The sequence below is a fragment of the Melanostigma gelatinosum genome (genome assembly GCF_949748355.1).
Source record: "Melanostigma gelatinosum genome assembly, chromosome: 1".
Classification (NCBI taxonomy): Eukaryota; Metazoa; Chordata; class Actinopteri; order Perciformes; family Zoarcidae; genus Melanostigma; species Melanostigma gelatinosum.
Genome location: NC_136634.1, coordinates 21400720 through 21421911, shown reverse-complemented (window position 1 = coordinate 21421911; position 21192 = coordinate 21400720). Strand labels below are relative to the sequence as shown.

The window sequence follows — 21192 nt, the reverse complement described above, 5'->3', positions numbered from 1 at the left end:
CTGAGAGTCACATAATGCAGAGCAGTGAGAGAGCGAAAAACGAGAGACTGAGTGAGAGGGTGGGGTCGTGCCAGCAGACGACAGAGGAGGAGAGAAGAGAAAAGAGATGGTAATGAGGTGAAAAGATAAAAGCGGAGGGATCGAGATAAGGACCGCAGGAGGTGGAGAAAGACAAGAGACGTAAAACCATATATGTCTGACGATATACTAGTATATGCAAAGTGAGTCACTGTGTGTGTGCGCGCGTGTGTTACTGGTGTTTTTGTTTTTTGTAGGCCACTGGATTACAGTGATGTCATGTGAGGTTTGTCTGTAAGAGATAAGAGGAAGAGGAGAGGAGATTGAGAGAGGCGTGTGAGAACAGATTGTTGATAGAGAATGGCAGCCATGTTTTTTCCTCCACAAGATATCTGGTGGCTGATGCTCACTGTGACGTCAACAAACACGCAGACTCATGATTTCTTATCTGTTATCACGCTGTCCGTTTCTCTCCTGCTTGTGTTTTATTCATGCACATATTATCGCTTCCTTGTGGTTTGTGGTTGTGTTGCTTTATACGTCAACTTCATCACAAATGTGGCCCAGTCAATTTATTGGTCTAGCTCTATGATGTACCGAGCAACAAATGTATGCGTGTCTGTGTGTGTGTTCAACTCAGTATTACTTTTTAGCTCGCAGTGCAAACGTGCCGCCTGGGGATTTCACACCTAATCCAGAGGATTCTCACTCCCAGCTCGTCAAATAGGGACAGTAGTCCTTTGAGTCAAACTATGACACTCCACGTACCCCTCTAGCCCCACTTGTGGATGTGCAGGGCTGCGTCTAGTGGCTGTGCTCAATATGACAACAGTAAAGGAGGAAGTCGGGTGACGTAGTATAAAGAGTGACAAAGTCCACAGGTGGATCTATGGGTCAAACAAACTCAGGACTTTCACCCAGGAGACCATGTTTGTGTCCCAAGTGAAACCCACTTGTGCGAGAAACTGACTTGAAGTTACGTAACAAACATAATTATTTTAACCCAAACCATGATCTTTTCCTCAACCTAACCGAGTAGTTTTGTTGCCTAAACCTAACCGAGTCCTCCAAATATGAAGCTAAAGTGACACCCAGTGTTTTAAACAGTGAGGCCAATATCTGTAGGCTTCTTTGTTTAAATGGTGTGTGTGACTGAGAGCATTTCAAAAATGTGTATTACATGACATTGTTGAATGTTTGCATCCTGCCGTCTGTTATTTCTATAAAACACTTTGTGTGTAATTGCATGACTCAGCAGCAGAGTTCATTTGGTTGATTTATAATCGGGTTAGCGTGCCATACCTTTTGCCAAAAAACGTATTACTCATTGTGTTGCTGCACATGGCCATAAATTACTCCAGCTTACACTAAGTTCATTTTAAATCTGTATATTAAGTCAGATGGCTATTGCCGTTGATACATGACTGCACAACTAATGGAATAATTCATGAGAAAGCTGGCCATTAGAGCAAAATCAGCTCCCTTAGGGTTAAGCAGATGGTGCATGTACTTTATGGCTGCTTTTAGAGAAAAAGGTCTACATGATGGACACCCCCATTTAGTTCATTTACACACAATCAAATAATCTGGTTTCTGTCTGCTTCCTGCAGCAATTAGATTTCTTAAACACTTGGTCGGTTCTGGGTTTTAAAGAACACAGTTGGCACAAGTCTGCTTGGGAAACATGATTTCTTATTAACCAGCTGTTTTTAACCATGCTGGCGATGTGGCTGCAGGGATGGAAGCAACGATCTGTGTGCCGGTGGGGTGGTCCACCACTTATATCTGGAATAAAATGTCTCTCCAACTATTGGATGGACTGCCATTAAATTAGGTACAGACATTCATGTCCCCGAACTTCAGTGACTTTTCATCTTCCACCGTAATTCTTTCAAAATTAGTTTTTGTCCAATACTCCGTATATAATAATACAAAGCCAATTCAGTTCACATCAGCCTCAGCCCTTTGGGTTGAGTGCAGGTAGCAACATGCTAACATTTGAAACTAACATGCAGAAAATTAAACAATCACGCAAATATGTCTTCTCTGCATAACATCAATCACAACGTTATAGGTCCGAGCTACCAGTCTGATGTTTAGGATTTATATTTTCTTGTATTATGTTAAGGACAATTTTAATTATTAAATATTTCATATAAAATGTTTTATTCAGCATATTATGTTTGTGAGGTCCCACAGTTTTCCTCTTAATTGTTCCTTAATGTCTCTCCTAATTATTTTATCCAATTATAATTACTTAAACAGTCCTGGCAGTCCACCAGTGGACAGTCTGAAGAAACACAATGCATTTTAGGGTGGTTGAGTATGTACAGTAGGCTCTCATACTCTTTGCTAATGTAGAATACATTTGTGCATTACTTGCGTAAACAAAATCTACACGGAATGCACTACATACTTGTGCTGGTGCACTTTACGTCATGCTCATGTTTACACTTTGCAAGTGCACGCCATAGGCCCGAGATCGGGAAGTACTTCTGAGACTGCAGTGTGCAGGAAGAAAGAGATTATTCATAGCGCTGCAACTAAGACATCTGAGCCACGAACTACTTTCAAACTGTGACCAAGAAAAATCTAATTGAGCATCATGTATCACAGGGCAGGCTTCTTACACAGTGTTGCTTTTTTTAAATACACTTACAGTAAATGCACTCGTCTTGGTTTAGAAAAAAGACTGCATTTTGTAGTGGTTGATAATCGTACTACTGCCGTGCTTCCTGGAAATATCTGTTTTACAGTATTCAGGTTATTACAGCACATATGAAGCACACAGCTTTCTGACTGAACTGATTTCCTGATTGCAGTCTTGTGCCTGTACATTTAATCGGTGGTTAACATAATGTGATTACAAAAGATCTGTTCGGATACCTTGGTTGTGGTTGGCCTTCATAGTGTTTCATTCAGAAGGATCGAGTAATGTCGTCCTTCAGCGGGTAACTTGTAAATGTAAAAATATAATTAACTTTCCTGTTTCCTTGACGGCCTTGACTGTGAGTGAGTGTGTAGACGTTTGAGTTGAGTGTAAAGTTAGCTGCATAGGAAAGAAGGAGCATTTTCACTCGTGGTGTAATGGGCCGACGCAGGTGAACCGCGGATTAATTACGCAGTTTAACGTTAACCACCACGGTGTGAAATTAAGCTTTACTGACGATTGTTAATCCGCCGATATTCAGAAACATATTCGATCAGGACATCAGCATTCCTGCTTTTCTAGTCGCCGATCTCTGATAATGTCACATTTAACCAGTCTGTGTTTAAATTGACGGTGGCAGCACCGCTAATGGCTAACGGACAAATGTTCTGTTATGTGCTGTTTAACTTCCTAACACTAGCTCTAAGCAGATTATAATACGCCATTAAAACTGACAATATTTGTTTTAATGAATAAAATTAATTGTGTTTTTATAAAAAACTACAATAAAGTAAAAGGAAAACATTTAGAATTTTGAATGTTGTACACTGACTTATGAGTGGTTGAAATGATTTTTGGGACGGTGGCACAAAAAAAACGATGCCTGGAGCCTTGCAGACCAGCTGCTATAATCAAATAACTTAGATGTATCTGTATCTGCCAATCATTGGTGATTGGCAATTAGTATTCTGTGGCAAAAAAACGTGATCAGGGATCTGTAAAAGTTATATTTGCTCCCTTTTTTTTGTGCTGATCCGATCCATGATCCGATCCGAATTAAGTTTTATGATACGTTGCGCCACAAATTTTCACTGTGCTTGTCTCATCAGTCCATTACTATGACACACGCTTAAACACACACACACACACACACACACTGACCCTGTGCCTTCCAATATGTCTGTTCAGACAGCATCCTTGGCCTGGCCTGTGGCTTTTAAGTGTTTCTGTGGCCCACTGCCCAGGACTTTAAACTGGAACACACTCTGAACACACACTCAAACAGAAAACAGGCTCAGTGTCTTCTCTCTGCCCCTCATTCATACCCACACTCCCAAATGTACACACACGCACACAGACTCATTCCATATCAGGCATTGTATGGCCGCTGTCGGAGTGGACAGAACATTGGGAAGCTGGAACAGAGCTTAATCCTCAGACTGAAACACATTTACATCAAATCAAATCCCTTCGAGTGGGATTGGCGCCATGCAGAGGATGGCGGATGGAGAGAGAGCTTCAGTTTAATGTTTGAGAGCGTGTTCTGGGTGTCATCTTGTCTCTACACGCCAAACAGCAGACCTGGGTTAAGATGTGGCTTGTGGATAGTGTCACTGCTCCAGCTCTTTTCATCAGAAACAGTACTGAGTGTCAGAGGGCAAATTAATCACATCTAGACACTTTCATGTTTATCTGACACAACAGAGTTTCTTAAATAGTGTTTCCATGAAAGCCCAACAGTTTACTGAAGAGAGGCTGAATACATCATCAGTAGGAGGAATACAGAGTCAGCAGGTGAAGTGAAGTCGGGGAGAGCTTCAGTAATGAATAACCAATCACATGAGCTCCTCTCTCTGCTGTTACTTTAGATGAATTCACCATGAGTGCAACCTTTACAGTCTGATGTTTAGAAAACACAGAATATGATTTACTGTGAGATCCTGACCGATCCCGTCGACGTGTCCAGAGGTGTGAATAATTAAGGATGCCATCCCTGTGTTAACACGACACACAGTCCCTCTCTCAAATCAGGCTGGAGATGAAACACACACATCATTCCTGCTGCTGTGTGGTGACTACAGGTCACGTTCGACACATCAAACAACATCAGCATTGACGTTTCTGCAGAATCTTTCTCAGTCCCAATACAAATTGTATTTTGATGCACATATCAATCTGCAGTAAATGAGAAGAAAGTAGCAAATGGAAAGGAGCAGATCTTTCTGGATTTTTTTGCAATAATTGCCCTGCGATGGTTTTAAGAGGCGGTGCAAAGTCGGTGCCCTAGCACTGGTGAACAGAGGACTGCAGGACAGAGCCTGTTGTCTTTTTCTCCCTCACACACACACACACACACACACACACACACACACACACACACACACACACACACACACACACACACACACACACACACACACACACACACACAGAAGACTGCAGACCAAAAACATTTATTCTTCTGTTATTTTGTTAATCCCATTTCTAAGACATGTTGTCCTCTAAAATCTTGTTTCAGCATCGTCTGTTTCCTTGTCCTTGATTAGAAAAGAGAGGGCGAGAAGGAGGGTGACGTCTGTTGTAGGAAATAGTTGTTCACGTGGTCAATAGGGTTTGGTATCGTTTGGGTTTTTTCCGATACCGGTGCTAAAACGATACTTTTAAAACGATACCGGTGCCTAAACGGTGCCTGAACCGATACTTTTTTCTTCAAATTGAACAATATATTAACTGTTTAAAGTATACTGTGGCTATAAAATAAAGTGGCTTACAGAATCTGAGGACCTGTGCCTTTAATAAGACGACCTACAGTCTTGTTTCTAAAGACATGCAACCCTTTTCTTTGTTCAGTATGCATACAAGCTGTGTGCAGCGACTTACAGTACCGTACTTAAAGCCCCAGTTGGAGGTTTCCTCTCATAGTGTTGAGTGTGAGCAGAGTCAGAGTCTGATTCTTGTGAAATAACTACAGCGGATTATTAAACAGGATGTGAATGTGGTCTGTGGAGAAAGAAGGAAATAGGGGGGGAGGACTTTCCAAATGCACAGCTCTCAGTAAATGGTGCAGGTATTGTCAAAAATGACCGACTTAAAAATATCAGGAGAAGTCATGAAATAGAACACGGAACTTCAAATTCTTCTTCTTTTTATACATTAAAATGAATGTGGGGAACTTCTAATTTCATGTTATGAAACAGTCTCAATTTAATACCGATGCCTTTATGTGACCCAAATAAGTAAATAACACCGTCAGCGAGAAGGTTGGCTATTTCTATATCGTTATTCTTAATGCTTGTCAGCGGCGTCACCGGGCCGGATTCCACACACAATCGGATGAAATCACGCAGGTTCACCAGAAACTCCTTTTAGCTCAGACTCCAGTGGGGCCAACACCGCCGCCGTCGTGCCGGAGGCCCAGGTCGTAATGCCGAGCCCGCTGGAGGGAAGGGAGGCACAGGAGAATCAGGACTGAGCGGAGCAGACTGTCCGACGCCTGCTGCAGTAAAATGAGATGTTTTTTTAAGAGTCTCTGGTGTTTGCGTCAATGGGGACCGCCAAAATCAACACAAAATGAAAGTTCCTTGTGGTATCTTTTAAGGCTGTGAAAAGAAGCCATAAAACAACAGGAGTGAATTATTGCACATTTTAATATCCAACCAGGGCTGGAGAGAACTCCAAATTTAGATCAGCTGCACGCTCACATGTCGCACTGCCGCTTATAAGTGTCTAAATCCGTGCAGAGATTTGTTCTCTCTTATTGCAAGTGTCTTGTGGTCACTTCAGCCTCTACATTAGATAACACACACATACACGGACGGATGGTTGAATGTGTTTTTGAGGAATATATGTTAGGTGCAGTTAGTTTAGGCAGATAAATGGGTGGTGGGTGTACCGATGAGCTGTGAGTTTGGATAACTGGCTATAGAGACAATGACAGAGGTATATGATATGAGAGGTCCTACAGTCAGCTCTAATTGGCTATTGAATGGAGGCATAGAGGTAAAGAGGGAGAGAAAGGAACAGATGCGGAGGATGTGGGAGGGATGATGAGGACAACGACGATGCTGGTAATTACCTAGTCACTGTCCAAGCGGGGCTGTAAAGCAGGCCAACAGATAGCTGGTCTGTCATTAGACACGTATACACTCATCAAGGCTATCATCATCTACTTCAAGTAAAACTGCGGCAGTAAGTATAACTATTTAAGAAACGTATTTCTGTTCAAGTCCAAGAAAGTATTTGACTGAATGCGAATTGAAACACAAATTCAGTCCAAAGTAATTCAATTCATTAAATACATTTCGAAAAAAGTATTACAAAGAATTATTCCTTACGATCATGTACAAAATGTCTCGCTTATCAGTGATATTAAAAGATGGTAGCACCAAAACTACATAAAAAAAGTATAATTAACTACAAATAACATAAACAAACAAAGTACATGTGTGGAATTAACCAATATGTAAATGCTGGAATAGCTGATGCAAAAATAGCAAACCAAGAGGAGTAAACATGACGTTATACAGACAGGATACAGTATCTGACAAAGTAGAGTCGGATTCAAGCACAGCTGTTTCAACAGCTTTCTACCTATTAAGCAGGGATAAGTGCTGCGCTGGCGTTCATACGTGTTGATTTTCATAAATAGGTTCTATTCAGGGCCTTATACAGATCAATGAGATCGCTTCCTGAACAGATTTCATGATCAGCGGATCAATTTATTAGTAGTTTTAACTTTTGAAATTGTGCTAAAATCATTAAAATCACATATTTACTGTCATGAAATCCTTTGGTTGGTTCCTTTGCTCTCACAGCACAAACGAACCGCACCGCTTGGAAGCGGACCGGGAGCGCTTCATGCGGTCCTTCACACCGTCCCAAATGAAACGTACTAATCGAACAAACGAAGTGAGTTCATTTGAACAGAGACAAACAGGTTGCGTGTGTGTGTGTGTGTGTGTGTGTGTGTGTGTGTGTGTGTTCAACAGAGTTCAGAGACTTTAAAGGTCACTGTGACGAGACGGGAGGCCTCAGACTGCCTCTGTACTGTAGCTACCAGTCTTCTCCATGCATGTGGTAGAAGTGCTAGCTATCATGTACACTGTGATGTATGGCTGTGCTTATTAATGCTTTGATTTGACCTCAGGGAGGGAGATTTAGGGGGAAGGGTAAACAAAAAACAAGAGGAGGAGAGGGGAGAAGCATAAGAGACTGGCCAAAGGACAGTGCGACAGGCAAGAGAGAGGGAGGGCTGATGGTTTGAAGAATGACAGAGATGAAATATGGCAGGAACGGAGAGAAAGAGAGAGGAAAAAACCCGAAACATGAAGCCAGAGGAGGAAAAAGAACAAAACAAACATGGTTATAGGCACAGATGAAGGACAGACGAAGGACAGATGGATGAAAAAAAACCAAAAACACTGTAGTGCAATGTGTAGCTAGAGGTCAGATAGAAAGACTATGACAGAGATGATAATGATGGAAGGACGGCTAATGGATGAGGCCAGGCATGAGTTGGTGTGATTAGATAGACGGGAAGGAGCAAACTCCCCACAAGACAGGAAATGACAGGTCTGGCTGACGTCTTATCAATCTCTGAATCGGCTTTCGGGCCGACTACAATTTAGCCTTCAATATTTCTGTGGTTCCGGTGTAGCCAGTGGATATCAGGGCTAAGACTTCCTCCTCCGTGTGCCCGTCATTTGTTTTCTGTCTGATAAGACGCCTGAGATGCGAGACTGAAGTTGGAGTTGAGAGAAGAAGCCGTACGACCGGATTGTCAAGTAGCCGATTTACAAGCTACCGGTAATTCGATGCTACCAGAAAAGTAAACCATCGTCAGACCATAGCCAGTGGGTTCCCAGATTGCATTTTATTGCATTGTCATAGATGGTGATGAACAGATACAGGCTGGCGGCCTTTTGAATGTGATATTACTGTGTGGTCGCTACATTACACTTTGGTCCCTTGCTTTTAAAACATGCAAATGGCTCTGGAGACGGCAATATCTGTGGTCTGGTCACTACTTTGGTCCAAACGAAAATATCTCAACAACTATTTGATGGATTGCCATGGGATTCTGTCATGATGTTTATGGTATCTAGAGGGGGAATCCTGCTGAGTTTGGCGATTCCCTGAATCTAACTCGTGCAGCACCATGAGGTGGACATTTCTGGTTCAGAGTGAAATATTTCAATAACTAATATATTGATTGCCTTTAAATTTGCTACAGGTATTCATGGTCCCTGGAGGATGAATCCTACTGCCTTTGGTGATCCTCTGACTTCCTCTAGCCTCACAGTCAAGTCAAAGTTTTCACTTTTGTCAACACTGGATAGATTTGCACAATATTTTGGAAGGACATTCTTCTGCCAAACTAATGATGTTCCCATCAGAGAAATAGGCCAAGAAAATGAAAGAGAAAAACTGAATGATCTGAAAATCAAAGAGGGGAATGAATGCATAAGAAGAGAAAGAAAAAAGCAGATGGAGATGCCGTTCTTAAATGGGCATATCAAAGCCTTCCTCTGTTGAATTTGGACAAATGAATCAAGCCTTTTTTGAAAGCTTTGAGTTAATATAATGTAAGAGCAATTACATTTTATCAGCAACAATCATCCCTCCCTGTCCGGTGGGGAAGTCTTTGCTGACATCATTAGCTGTCTGAACTTTCTGAGTGGGCTACGCTGGTTGCAGCAGGCGACTCCCAGGTGTTGAGTGGGTCAGTTTTTAATCAGGTTGTCAAATCTCCAATCTCACGTAATCTGTCATTATCACCGCCTGTTTGCTTAGCATGCTGCAAATTTAAAGGGTATGTTGAAACTCAAAGAGTCCATGCCTTCATTGATTTCTGCCTGAGTGCTGCGCGATCTCATTGTAATGGCTGGATAGCATTACTGTAAGGGAATAACAACACTCATCCCCACCCGATTCCGTTTTTATCGGTTCAAGTATTTTATTCTTCAGGAGCTAATGCTGTACGGTTCCAGTGATGGAGTTAGCCAGGTATAGTGTTGCAGAGATTATTTATAGTCTTGAACTGTGTTTACTCTGTTTCATATTCATTTTTGCTGACTCATAGATTTCTGAGGCCACAGTAATAGAAATGTCACATTTTCAAAGTACCTGTAGGCTGACATTGTATACACCAGTGACGTATGCTGAGGTCCGTCGGTCCATTAGTTATGTGTTTGATTCTCGTATTTCAAGCTTGCTGACACAGAAAGTATATTGATGTAGCATTACACAGAAGGAGGATTGGATGTTTTTAGTTTCAGATTCAATTGAGATGCTAATGCCAGCGCAATCTAAAGCAGATTTCTGCAGCTGGTTTACTCGTAGCTAAGTGGCTAGCAAGATTCTCCACTAACACAGAAAAAACATGTCTGATATAGATTCAACAAAAGCAGTATTATGTTTCATAAACAATCTTGATATACTCATGTATGCAATCTTTGCATGACAAGGTACAATGTTGAATTCCACCAATATCCTCCCCGTCTATAACATTAAATGTCTCAACAGCATTTGGTTTATGGTTTGCTTCTATGAAACAATCAATGTCGGAAGCTACTGAAGCACCTTACTGGCAGGACTTGTATGATCATATAACAGCTTTTGGTTTTAAGACAGTTACTCCCTTTTCAGCTCTGTCAGCTACTAGGCGGTGATTTTTCTGCCTCTTTGCTAGCAAGGATATCAGTGCAGACCAACAGTCTCTGCCCACATTGCAATTTGATGATATTAAGACAGTATCGGAACTCCGGCCTCTCCATAAACTGCAGCAGCTTTCTGGTGTGTTTCAGGGTTCGTAATGACACATGGAGTTTGTCTTTTGTGTGTTCCAGTGTGAGCTGGAAATGCTCTCATTCTTTTCTCTCTCCCCATAATCACGTTCTCTTCTTCTGCCATCTCCTGTCATCGCCTCCTGTAATTGTAACCTCAAACCTCCTCTTCTGTCTTTTCTGTCCTCCATCCATGTAACAGGGATAGTTCGGATGTTGTGAAGTGGAGTTCTATGAGGTACCAGCACAGGAGCAAAGCAATGCACTGCTGTGGACGGCGGGGGCAGCATCAAAACTTATTTTTTAGGCATCTTAAATAAAAGGCCGTTTTAAGTAAATAAATATCTGATGAAGTGTACGCTATATGTCGATTCTTGTCACCGCTTTACCTTGCCGTCAGACAGCCCTTTCCGATGGGAAACTGAAGTCTTGTATCCATCTATGCTCTCATCAAAATCCCAAAACTCCTTTGACAACAGCAGCAGTTTTACCTCGCAGAGCACGAGAGTTGCTGGTCTACCGCTGCCTCGATCAGTGAGCTATTTTGTGCTATTGTGACTTTTGTGTTTTAAAGGACTGCTTCAGATTCACCAAAGTCACACAATAACACTAACTAACTAACCGATCGGTCCTTGTTCTTCTGCTATATGTAATAGCTGAATTACTTTGTATCGCTCATACACTTTAACACACAGTATTGATGATACTGTCGTGAACAAATAATCTCTGTTTACCAAGTGGCACACACAAAATGCTTTGTACTGTGACGGTCACTGTGTGGTGCGTGAATACTCACCTCCTGCTTCTCCCCTCTTGTGTTTCCTCCAGGCGGATGCTAAGATGGTGTGTGATGTGGTCAGTCGTATGGAGGACACGGAGCCTTACTCTGCCGAGCTGCTCTCCGCCATGATTCGCCTGTGGTCCGACTCAGGCATCCAGGAGTGTTTCAGCCGCGCCCGCGAGTACCAGCTCAACGATTCAGCGCAGTAGTACGTACACATGGTCATTGTGTCTCTGTGCGGTTATTTTGGCTGTTGCAGCACATGTGAAATGGAGCCGATTCTAGTTTGAGTCACCTGTTTTACCAAAGAAATTAGTGAACATGTGAAATATTAATCACACAGATTTGATAGGTGGTTCCCTGTGTAATAAGATGCAGTGTCATTCTTTGTCACAGAGGTACATTTTACAATTGCGATATTGCTCTCTGGTGGTATCGCACAGCATCCCGAGAAGTATCATATCACTGAGTCAGCACACAAGCAAGTGTATCCATCCACCCACCATAAAAGATAAAAGAAAACAAAAAATGCTCGCAAGCACACACTCAAACACACTTTATTTATTTACAATCTTCTAAATGTGATTATATGCTAGCTATTACGACACACACAGTCAATCACCATTACACTCATTGCCTGTGTGTGGGTGGAGAGAGAGAGACAGCAGGAGAGAGAGAGAGAGAGAGAGAGGAGGTGGGGGAGTAATTTCCTTCAAGTGCCACGTTTGTGCATGTAGCCCTTATTTAATTGTGCACCATACATCCAGTGAAAATCCACAGTGATATTAAGATAAATTGAGGTGACAGATGGAGTCGTATACATTTGTTGCTGTGTGCAGCACATACTGTACACGTATATCACTCTTATAGGCCCCAACCAAGGACGTAGTGAATGTAGCTTGTTTGTCTTTAGTTGATGCACTGACATGGATTCATATTAAACGGCATTCTTAGCTGCACCGAAACAATATACCACATTAGTAAAACTACATTTCATGGGGAAAAGTATAAAGTATGCTCGTCTGGAAATACTGTTAAATTATGTTCGTGAGTCTTTGCACCATGATATTCATTCAGGAAAAGTTAATTTACGGACACCGTTTGTGCGTTGAATGTATATTTCTTACTTGGAATTTAAAGGTTAATAGGAAACGGTTACCTTTAAATTAAAACTGGCTAAAATAGGAAGAAACAACCCCTTGAAATGAGATCAAATGCACCATCTGGATGAGAATCTACCAGTTGAAATACGTGTCCAGACTCACAGCTTATGCAGACACAGAGGCAACAAAAAGAGAAAAGAAAGAGGAGAAGATAAGGAAAACCGAAGAGAGCAGAGAACACGAGAAAAGACGGAAAGAGAAGGAGCAGAGACAAGAGAAGGCGATTGGGCAGCGGCCCGGACAAAGAAAACACATCAAAATGATTGAATGATACAGACCGCAAGACAAATGAGACTATAAAGGCAAGGACAGGAGTGACTCGGTCAGAAGGGATGAGAAAGCGAAAAAGGATGGAGACAGAGGAAGTTGCAGCACTTAGTTATTTCGCACCATGGCAGACATCTTGGAAGTGCAAACATATTCCTGTCAACATTTACATGTGGTCAATTAACTCAAACAACATCCGCTGTGTGTAAGTGTAACCGCGCGTGTGTGTGTGCACGCATGTGTGTGTCCGTTTGTGTGCCTGCGTTAAATGTCACATTAAAGATTGATGCACACTTCCTATTATGTTGTGGCCTGTGGAGCAGAACAGGCCGCCAAGCCAATGAACTGATAGGACAGATATCACATGATCAGACCACATTCTGCTTAACTCTGTGTGTGCGTGTGTGTGTGTCTTTCTTGACAATCCCTAAGAGCAGAAGAAAGTAGATGCTATTTCTCCCAACTTTTGATAATTCGTAAGTTTTTCCTTTCAAATACGTTGCTTTTAATTCGTTTTGTCTGAACACAGTCTCTCCTCGTCAACTGTTAACCGACATCATGAGTGCCTTGCATGCAGGGGAGCTGTGGTTGGAGTTCCTAACGAGCTGCCCAGCTGCAGAGTATATGAGCAAAACAGGAAACTGCCTTTTACACTCTGTCAGTGGGTTCGGCCAGTGCATTTCAAACCTGGCGTAATGTTAGCGAGTGTCTGGTTGGGAGGGAGAGACGGTGCGTGTGTGACGATGAGTATGAAACAGTGAAGTTATAGCTGGAGGTCAGCAAGTACAGCCTCAAGCCACCTTTCTTTATCTTTGTGCAGATGCCCTGCGTGTCCTGACCTATTTACTACAATGCACATACTTTCTGTTTATGGTTTACATTCCCTGTCTTTGTGACACAGTGGTATGCACTATGCATGTACCAACTTGTCCTCAGTTACATCCTCTAAATGCTCACATATGCAATGACATCCATGGGATAGTTCAGATTTTTGGAAGAGGGGTTTTATGAGTGTCCATAGGTCGTCAAACGGGAGTAGCACTGCTGCGTTCACAGCTGTAACGCTACTGTTACTGTACATACTCACACCCGCCCGCGCGCTCTCACACTCGACCAGACACTCGCTAACAGCTGACAACATCGCAGCTAAACTAATTGCGGTGGAGACTAACTAGAGAAGTGGCTGCATGTGTCCACGACAATGCACGCAATATGTCGACTATCGGTCAGAAAAAAATGAATCTAAATTAGCTTCCCTCATACAACCAAACCCCGCTTCCAAACTATCCCTTTAAGATGCCAGATGAAGTAGTTAAATGGACAGTGGACCAGATTTGACTTTGGTGCGTTGGCTTGTTGCACTGTAAGACTGCAGCATTAAATAGATGGAGTGCATCGTGCCCACTAATAGCAGGCAGTCTGAGAATACTTGTTCAGAACTAATTGAAGTTAATTGTCAGACAAAGTGGCCTCATTGTCCATTCTTTACTACAGATATTGATTCCTTGCATTGCATTTGATTCGTGACATCATTGAACTTCTTACGGGGTAATATTATAAAGCTACTTCAGCCTTATTGGTTTTATTAGATAAACATAGTATATCCTGGTGCTGTTATTTGTCCATTTCTGTCTTCAGATAGTTAATTGTATTTTCTGCCGACAACACAGGTAATGTTTCGAAGTCAGCGTGCTTCTTTTCACGGCTAAGATACAAAATAGATGTGGTCTGATCGGTGTTGATTTAAGATGAGCATTGAAGCGTCGGTGCACTGCCGCTGTGATATTTCCTGGTGTATCTTCTTCTCTGGGCTAAATAATGACGGGGCTTTTTCCTCTGTCCATTCAGCCTCCTTTTATGTTGTAGCCAGGTTGTGTCATGTTGCATCACGTCGCTGCAGCTCCTGTAGAAGCGACAAGTGCTGGTTGTAAATATGTGTCGGAACATCACAGTAGGGGAGACGTCTAATTATCTAAAAACCAGTTACTTAGCAACAGCTATGAAGGAGGACAGTGGACACGACCTCCCATGGGCTGATACTGTAAGAAAATAAAAAACATACCACACAGACATGTTTTTAAGGTATGTTCCTGTCTCACCTCGGTTTCTTATCCTCGTACGTTCTCAACTACCCCCCAAAACAAAGAAAAAGAATACCAGTCCTCTTTGGCATCAAGCCACTGTTTTATCAACACTAGTCCTCAGTTGGTGATGATTATCGGTCATTGTGTGGTGACTCTTCTTTACACATTACATGTAAAAGTGCTGGAGGCTACTGAAAACTGGGAACTCTTTATATTCCAATGCCAGAAGGATCAATAGATATGTGTGTTTTAGGTCCGTTACCGATTATTATTAGTAATCACGGAGACCGATAATTGATGTTTGGAACTAATACACATTTGCATTGATAATAGAATTCTCAGTTAGATTTAGAATAACACAGAACTTTGTTTGAATGCCTTCCAGCATATGGTAAATTAAATGTTGCAAAAGAGATCTTTGTTTTTGCTTTTAAGAGCGATTGCTCTTCCCATGCTAACAGCTTCTTTGCAAGTGTTGCAGACCGTCTTCACAAGTATTGGTTGAGTGAAATACTCCCATACTGCACCTTTAGACCTCCTCTTCAGGGCATTGAGAGAGTAAGCGGGGGGGAGAGAGAGCGAGTGGACGGACTGAAGTTTAAACGTAATAAAAATTCTTTGATCATGAAGCGCCGCGTTACTGTGCAATTCTCTGCTTTAATCAGTGAGGTGTGTATGAACTACACTGCAAACCGAAGTCCCTACTAGCAGTGACAAACAGAGTGACGGCTGACTCATGAACATAAATATGTTAAATATCATACAAACGCTGAATATCGCGGCTGATAATCGGTCGATCTCTTCCAGAAACACACACAAACGCACTCATCGTTGCCTCACGTCACCTCACGGACAGCATTCTCTGCGGTCGTCTCTCTTTTGTGCCAAACACTTTTTCAGTGACCATCTATAATACAGTAGATCACCAGGGAAATCAGAGAAGAAGTCACTGGGATGTGATGCTTATGGACTTAGTGCACCGTGAAGAATAACATCAGGACGAGGACGGGGACTAATGCAGTCGTGCTCTAAGCCAGAATGTTACGTAAGAGCCAGTCAGCTGATGCTATTGTGTGGCGGACAGATGTGTTTAGGTCCTGGTTCATGTTTCTATATATTTCCCAATCCAAATAATTCACTTTCCCTCATTGTGGCCCTGTAAAAAAAACTGTTTTCTGCCTTTCACATTCTCTTTGTCTCCCCCCTTTCAGCTCTCCCTATCTACTTCCTCTCCACACTCCACGCTCTAAAGCAATATTCCCTTCTGTGTAATCAATAGTTCTTATCACTGAAGCCGCGTGTGTGTGTGTGTGTGTGTGTGTGTGTGTGTGTGTGTGTGTGTGTGTGTGTGTGTGTGTTTAGACCATTAGCTCAGTTTCCCCTCCCCTCTCTAGCCTTTTTTTCACCCTCATTCCCTTAGAAGTAACTCAGCATCCATTTATGAAAGCTCTGAAACAACACTCACCGATCTATAAGTAAAATCTTTAGATCCATTACACTAAATGGATGCATGATGTTGGTGTATTTTCTGCTCATATCTCCTGCTCTTTGTATTGCTCAGACCAGCTCTGTCTTCACCCTTATCTCCCCTATGTGTCCTCGGTGGTAGGGTGGATGGATACAGTACGGAGGTAGAGTGATCATCTCTCAGCCAGGGAGCTGCCCTGCACGTTGTGTGAGATGAATCTCTGAGCTGTAGGATTATTTGATTAATATGTCTACGTTAAACAATAAAGGTCCACTTCCAGGGATATTCCATTACATAACTGAATAGACCGAGTCATCCCGCCCACCCACTTCCCTTCCTCACTTCTTACCAGGTGGCTCCTCAGCAACATAGCTTCCATATGTATTTTATATGCAAATGAAGGCTGATGGCCTTTATTCATTGAATGTGTACCGCTGGAATTACAACGTAATAATTCAAATAATTATTAATACAATTATCTTATTTTCCATTTAATCAAAATAATTAGATTTGAATGTGCTGTAAAAGGTGACTACAGATTCCTTACTGTAGCTGCTCTGACAGTATTGATCTGCACCTTACCCTGACCTCTGACCTCCCATAGAGGGAGCATGTAGGGAACAGTCAGGAGAGTTGCACATCTACTATTATTATTAATACATAATCCAGTGGGTGGTTGTCACATGCTGCTTGTTATGTAATGTTTACTGTTTCAGCCACCTGAGCTATGACATACATCATCACACTGTAACACAAAGTGGATAGCAGCAAAACAAATGCTCCTTTGTTTCAGGGACCACACTCCTACTCTGTCAGTGTGATTAGCAAACTACCCTTTGAGCTAAAGAGGCCTACGTGAGTCTAAAAGGTGAGATGCACAGAGCTACTCGTGGATTAATGGAAGACTTCAAAGGAAGAGAATTATAAAAGGAACCAGTATCATAACTGGCCGTTTGCTAAGCCCCCCCCCCCCCCCCCTCTCAGTTACTGTTAGTACTGTACGTTTACAATTTCAACATTAGAAGAGAAAAGGCTCTTACACTGAGGACTTACCGATGAATTTGGCAAACTCAGCGCTATCTTGGGTAACAATGGCTGGGGGTTGCTGGAATGTAAACTTTCCCAAATCCAAGTAAGAGCTTGACGCTAACATTAGCCTAGACTCGAGTAGACTCCAGGACCAACGTCCACACTATCAATGTGATGACCTGTAACCCCCAAACTCCAGTGAGTTAAAGCGGTGCTCCCTGGCCTTGTTAACTCTCTTATCTGTAAGCTAGTTAGCCGCCATGCTAACGTCCGCAAACTACACAAGCAGACAATCATTGTTGATCCTTTTCCTCCACTTGTGCAGAGAATGGATTGTGGACAGAGTAGGGGGGGTTAGGAGGTCGGCGTCGGCGGATCTGAGGATGCGGGTGGGAGCGTGTCGACACAGGAGGTCCGAAATATATGAAGGGGTGAGGTTATGACGGGCTTTGTATGTGATGAGGAGAACCTTGAACTGGATTCTTTGCTGCATGGGGAGCCAGTGGAGGTTTTGAAGGACTGCGGTTGATGTGGTCTCTGGTGCGGCAGTGGGAGAGCAGACGGGCAGCTGAGTTCTGGATGTATTGTGCATGAAAAAGGCAAAAAAAAAAAACACTTCTCCAAGCTCTTTAAATGCAGAACCTCTATCACTACAGCCTCATGTACACCACTTCAGCATGTGGAGAACTCCAACGCTTGACAGGCCGACCACGTCTTGTCACGCTAAACTAGGAGACGACTGCTGCTGATTTGCAATCTGTGTCTGTCTTCGTGTCTGTGCAGCTACCTGGACAGCCTAGATCGGATCGGTGCCCCAGACTACCAGCCCACGGAGCAGGACATCCTGAGGACCCGAGTGAAGACCACGGGTATCGTCGAGACACACTTTACCTTCAAAAACCTCCACTTCAGGTCAGTTTTTAACTCATAACATTGACATTTATTTTACTGGCACAAGCGCTGCCTCTTACCCATCGCCCTGTCTGCTCCTCTTATCCATGTAGAAACTCCAGTCTGTAATGAATGTGATGAAACGCTTTAAACAAGTGTCTATAGCTACGACTGTCTGTCATTTTAACTAGATCTGATTCAATTAGAGCAAGTAGCAGTGGGGATGATGGCAAAGAGGAGGGGTGTGTTCAGATGGTAGGAGGAGAGGGAAGAAGGAGAAAAGAAGCGGAGATCTTTTTCTGACCTCTAATTTAATTAATGTATCTCTGCCCCTCTGGTGTGTGCGTACACACACACACACATATATATATATATATATATATACGGAAGTATTGATAGGCACAGAGCGGAGAGGTTAATAAACTGTGGAACCACTTGTTTTTCTGGACGGATGCACCATCACACTTCAACTGATGTGTGTTTCACTTTCTGACCCAATCATTCTCACACACACACACACACTCACACACAACTATTTATGGTGTGTTCAGATACATTACACAACACTCCTAAACACCAGTTCTGCTGACTGATGCGTTCTACTGTTACTCTTGTGTTTGAGTAGGCGTTGTGCTGCTGGGCGTGTTTTCGTTGAGAAGCCTAAATATTGTCAGCTCAATTGCTGTTACTGGCAGTCAGGCGGTGTGTGGGAGACTGCAGTGTTCCTGCACTGGGTGTAACCCATCAACCTACCCACCATTAAACCCATCACATGTGGAACCGAGTTCACTTCACTTTGGATGCACTCGTCTCTGGTAGTAGTCTGTCTAGTGCAGGGATTCCCAAAGTGGGGTGCGCGCACCCCTGGGGGTGCGCGAGCTGCCTCTAGGGGGTGCGCGAGAGGAAAAATGTAATGGCGGTGCAGTCCTGTCTCCTAAAAATTACGTTCCCCCAAAACTAAAATGCATTCTCAATTACGTTTTACCACGAACGTATTTTCTCCCTGATTACGTTTGTGTTTGACGTACAAATACGCTTCTCATCAACATATCTTTGCTGTACTTTAGTCTTTATTATTTTTCTGTGATCTGCCTCGCCTCTGCCCCGCCACCCACGAGTTATTGACCCGCGGCCTGTTCCGAGGGCTGACAGACCTGACGATCGGGTGCCTCACGGCGGGGGCGGCTGGAGACCTCGCGTCCCGGCGCCAACGGGTGAGCGCGCGCCACTCGGAACCATGAAACCAAGTCCCGGATTTCACCCGGGGGACATTCTGGAGGTATTGTGGCCGGGTGATGTGCCTCGTTGCTGGGGAGGTATGAGCCGAGAGTGGCGGGGTGTTATGGAGGTATATATTACAACTCGGTGTTGTTCCCGTGCGTGGATGAGCGCATTTCTGCCGAAGACAGGCGGCGTGTTGTGGTGGTATTCTGGCCGCGTAATAGGGAGGAGAGGTGGTGGTGGAGAGGGAAAAATGTTAAAGAGATGGTGGAATGTATGATTGGAGAGAGAGAAGCGAAAAAGTTGGCCGTGATCCCGGTGTCTAACAACACTGTCGCGCGCATCGATGCTTTGTCCGAAGACATCCTGGCTACATTGGTCGGTCGCGTGAAGAAGAGTGAGTTTTACTCTCTGCAAGTAGACGAGCCTACAGATGTGGCCAATCTGGCCAATCGTCCGTTACCTTCGTAACGTTACGTCCGTTACCTTTTCGAAGGCACGGTGCAGGAAGAGTTTTTGTGTTTTTTATCTTGTAAACAAACGCCACGCGCGAGCAAAATGTTCTCTCATTCGTCCGATTTTTATGCGGCTCTGTTGCTTTTTTTTTTTAAGGTGTGTGTGTGTGGGGGGGGGGGGGTTGGGGGTGCGTGAACCCGGTCGGGATGTAGAAGGGGGTGCGTGGCCTAAAAAGTTTGGGAACCGCTGGTCTAGTGTACTCTACAAACCACAAAATGACAACTTATACGTAAGAGTGGTCATTCCAAGCTTATGAAGACACGAGGTGAATCACTGACTTAGTTGGAAAAGGTCCATCTGGTCTCAGATACACAGTTTATGAACCGAGTGTCTGAAACGGGCCCGTAAAAGGGAAAGGTCAAATCAGAATGGCCTTTAGACCGTTTGACATCAACAAATGTGTACGTTTATTGCAACATCAGCGGTACATCCAAACTTACAATGAGAAGAAAACCGGCAGAATTTACGAGATCCCACATTGTGCATACAGAGAGACTGACTGAGCCTTTCAAACACAGAACAAGAAAATATAAGGTTAGAAACATACGAGACTTATTGAGCATACGCTTGGGTAATAAAACAGTAAGTCAGCTGTTGACAATATCTCGAGATATAACCACTTTATGGACTAGGGCCAGAAACCAGAGATAGTCCCAGTTTATGAATGAACCTACAGTATAAATCAACCACAACTGAGAAGCTCCCAGACTTCAGAAGACTTTTCACCGGGGGGGGGGGGGGGGGTTACGTTAGAGTTACTCTTATAAACGAGCATAAACCATTATTAAAAAACTGAAATGATGTACACAATGCTACAATATATAACACAGTATATGTTGAGAATATAAGTAAATAATAAAAATAAGGACTTAGAAATACACAATACTGAGATGTGGGATCTATTAAGTATGTTGAATATAAATGCAAAAATAGTATTAATAAGAATAGAATAAGAATATGTATTGAAATGTACAGTATACAATGAATGCAGAATTAAAAAGCAGAGTATTGCACAGTTGAAACATTGCACCATTCATTGTACAGTTTAATCATTAGTGCACATAAGAGTAAGTAAGAAGTGAGTGAGAAGACACTGTCTTCTGTGTGTGTGTGTGTGTGTGTGTGTGTACACGTGTGTATTGATTCACGGCTGTCTCTCTCTGTCCATCAGGCTGTTTGATGTGGGAGGTCAGAGGTCGGAGAGGAAGAAGTGGATCCACTGTTTTGAGGATGTCACAGCTATCATTTTCTGTGTGGCGCTCAGCGGATACGACCAGGTGCTGCATGAGGACGAGACCACGGTAAGGACGGATGTTCACA

General features: G+C 43.0%; 1 protein-coding gene across 2 annotated transcripts in view; it reads left to right on the top strand.

Annotated features, from left to right (window-relative positions):
* Positions 1-21192, top strand: part of LOC306777364 (guanine nucleotide-binding protein G(o) subunit alpha) — an 83618-nt gene that overhangs the window by 48340 nt on the left and 14086 nt on the right. For both annotated transcript variants that reach the window (XM_079268448.1, XM_079268449.1), the window contains exons 4-6: positions 11281-11441; positions 18028-18156; positions 21044-21173. In XM_079268448.1, coding sequence (XP_079124574.1) covers positions 11281-11441; positions 18028-18156; positions 21044-21173 — 420 coding nt within the window. The remainder of the gene's footprint in view (positions 1-11280; positions 11442-18027; positions 18157-21043; positions 21174-21192) is intronic.